This window comes from Octopus bimaculoides, chromosome 23, assembly GCF_001194135.2.
Source record: "Octopus bimaculoides isolate UCB-OBI-ISO-001 chromosome 23, ASM119413v2, whole genome shotgun sequence".
In the NCBI taxonomy this organism is placed as follows: Eukaryota; Metazoa; Mollusca; class Cephalopoda; order Octopoda; family Octopodidae; genus Octopus; species Octopus bimaculoides.
Window position 1 is genome coordinate 34943037 of NC_069003.1, and position 2748 is coordinate 34945784.

The following is a 2748-nucleotide window of genomic DNA, read 5'->3' on the forward strand; positions in this document are numbered from 1 at the left end:
TATTCAATTCTTCCTGGAGTTTTTATGTTGAAATTGAGTGTTTTTTTACTCTTCTTTTTACTGTTTTTTCTTCTTTCTAAAAGATATTCAGTCGTGGTTTATATTTTTTAATCAGTTTTCCTTATTTAAATGGAATCGGGTTGAAGTGTTTCCAGTGCATTGATAGAGAGGAAAGATATGGTATTTAGGGTTTTTGTCTACGGAGCATTGGTCTAGGTGCTGGCTAACGGAAATTTTCCTAGTTATGGGGTCCGGATTTGCTGTCTGTGCACCGTAAGTCTATCCCTCAAAGTTAAGCTTGTTTGACCGATGTAGTCTCCACCACAACCTCCGCATTTTAGAACATAGATTAAGAGCATAGATTAAAAGCATAGATTACACAGAATACGTTTGTATTCTGTGTAATTTGTCTCTGTCTGTATAAATATCTATGCATTTATACTTAAATATTTATCGTCTGAAAGTCTCCGGTTTTTGCTTTCTCTCGTTTTGCATGTGTACATATAGACATATTTTGTATTTCATACACAAACTGGGACTGAACCCGGAACCATGTGGTTCGGAAGCAGGCTTCTTACCACACAGCCACGTGCATACGTACATACATAGATAAATGCATGTATAAATGCACGCACATACACACATACACATACACACGTTCGTTAAATGTCTCACTAAGCTAGTCTAGAATGTTTCTACATTGAAAGAGTATCCTTCTCGAGTCATAAAGGCACACAGGGTCGGTTTCCTGGTTTCTAAGGCGCAGATATTTCCCCCTTGGACGCAAGATTACTTGCTTTTACCAGCTTAGCGAACTGAAGTAACATAAAATGAAGAGTCTCGCTCAAGAACACAACACACAGTCCGGCCCAGAAACCGAAACCACAATCTTACGATCATGAGTCTAACACGCTAACCACTAAGCCACGCGCCTCCGCATGGAAAGGTGATTCATAATTCTGTTCAGAGAGTATGTTCATAATCAGACCCTGGTGTAGAGAGTATGATATGCACCTTAGCAGGTTGTCTCTAAATTCCCATGAGGTTCCGATCGGTAATGGTTCATAATTTCGCCATTTGTCATAAATAATTATTACATAAGTACATCGCCGATAATAAGTTAATTTTTAAACAATCTATATTTTTTACTTCAACCTTAGATATACGTTTTTCTATATTTACGGTTGGAACATGCCTAGACTAGTCCCTTATCTACTGCTATGAAAAATACACAAAATAATATCTCTCATCGATTAATAACTACACTGTCTTATTGTAAGCCGTTGTTTCAAGCGTTAGATATGCTTTTGACCTAATTATACACGAAAACGGACTCAGCTTCTCTCGTTTGCCAACCTAATGATGAATAGATCCTGTCAAGCATACCATCACTATCATAGGTATGTGGATATATAGTTCATTTTATAGATATCTGTATGAGTAACAATATATCGTATATATGTACTTCGTTTAGCCCCGTTTTACAACAAACAATCCAGATACACTAAAAGTTGAGTAGATATAATCCGGCTGATGAAAACAATGCATACACACACACACACACACACACACACACACACACACACACACACACACATACATGCATAATACATACATACATACATACATACATACATACATACACGTCTACATACATACATATATGCGTATTTGTGTATGTATGTGTGTGTATGTAAATATATAAATAGTTGAAATTTACAGAAAAACAAAAGACGAAGACAAGTGTATAAACAACAAGCAGGTGTATTAGTTTAACGCTCGGGAAAAATGAGTAAGTCTTTTACGTTTCGAGCCTATGCTCTTCAACAGAAAAGAAAAATGTGGGACCATCACTGCAGTGCAATGCCGAATCTCGGTCGAAACTTCTATTATTTGTGCTTCTAATACTAGAAAAATAACATGAGCATTATCATAGCTAATACTCGCAATTACATAATTAATATTCACGCCTAATTATTTAATGCATTCGTTTACATATTTAAATACTCATATTGACTGCCATATGTTTATTCTATTTATTACTCGATTCCTTCCCGAAACCGATTTCGTATATTTGCCCTCAACAAATATTTCATTGATAATATTTCTTGTCTTCTTTCTGCCCCCGCGACACAGGTAGTTGATAACAAGCTATTCACGGGATCTTTTGACGGCACACTTAATATATGGAACATCAAGGGTGTGGCCGACGAGATCAACTACAACACCATCATGGAGGAAGACGACAACAACGAGAAGACCCAGATGCAGATGGAAGAGATTGAAAAAATTGGCGGATTATAAAACGTTCTGTAAACCAATAATATCGACTGTGTACGACGACGACTTCATATACAACCTTTACGGACTGTAGTTAGTGAATTTATTTATCATTCTACAAATGTTGATTTTAAATCCAACTCTACACTTAAGGCATCAACTATTAACCACTATTTACATTCTGAAACAATAAACACATTCATATATATAAATTATTTGGCATTAAACATGACAAGGCATTAAATACTGGCTTAACTTAGATTAACGTCATTTGATGGACCACTCTACACTTTACACGGTAAATAATTCATTTAAACATGAACGGGCTTTGCTTTAAGCTCACTTTATGAAAAGATTTTCTGATTGAATTTACACTTGATTTTACAGACTTTTATTTATGATAATATATATTATCACACACACACACACACACACACACACACACACACACACACACACACACACACA

At 35.8% G+C, this 2748-nt stretch overlaps 1 protein-coding gene across 3 annotated transcripts in view; it reads left to right on the forward strand.

Moving 5' to 3' along the window:
- LOC106878315 (WD repeat-containing protein 86) overlaps positions 1-2748 on the forward strand; it is a 43987-nt gene that overhangs the window by 38036 nt on the left and 3203 nt on the right. The window contains exon 5 of one of the 3 annotated variants that reach the window (XR_001410487.2): positions 2137-2373. Coding sequence is in view for 2 of the 3 variants with exons in the window: in XM_052975939.1 (XP_052831899.1) it covers positions 2141-2373 (233 nt within the window). In the remaining variant the exon portion in view is untranslated. Of the gene's footprint in view, positions 1-2136; positions 2743-2748 lie in introns of those variants that run through there. The other 2 variants (XM_052975939.1, XM_014927504.2) reach the window with 2 other exon arrangements.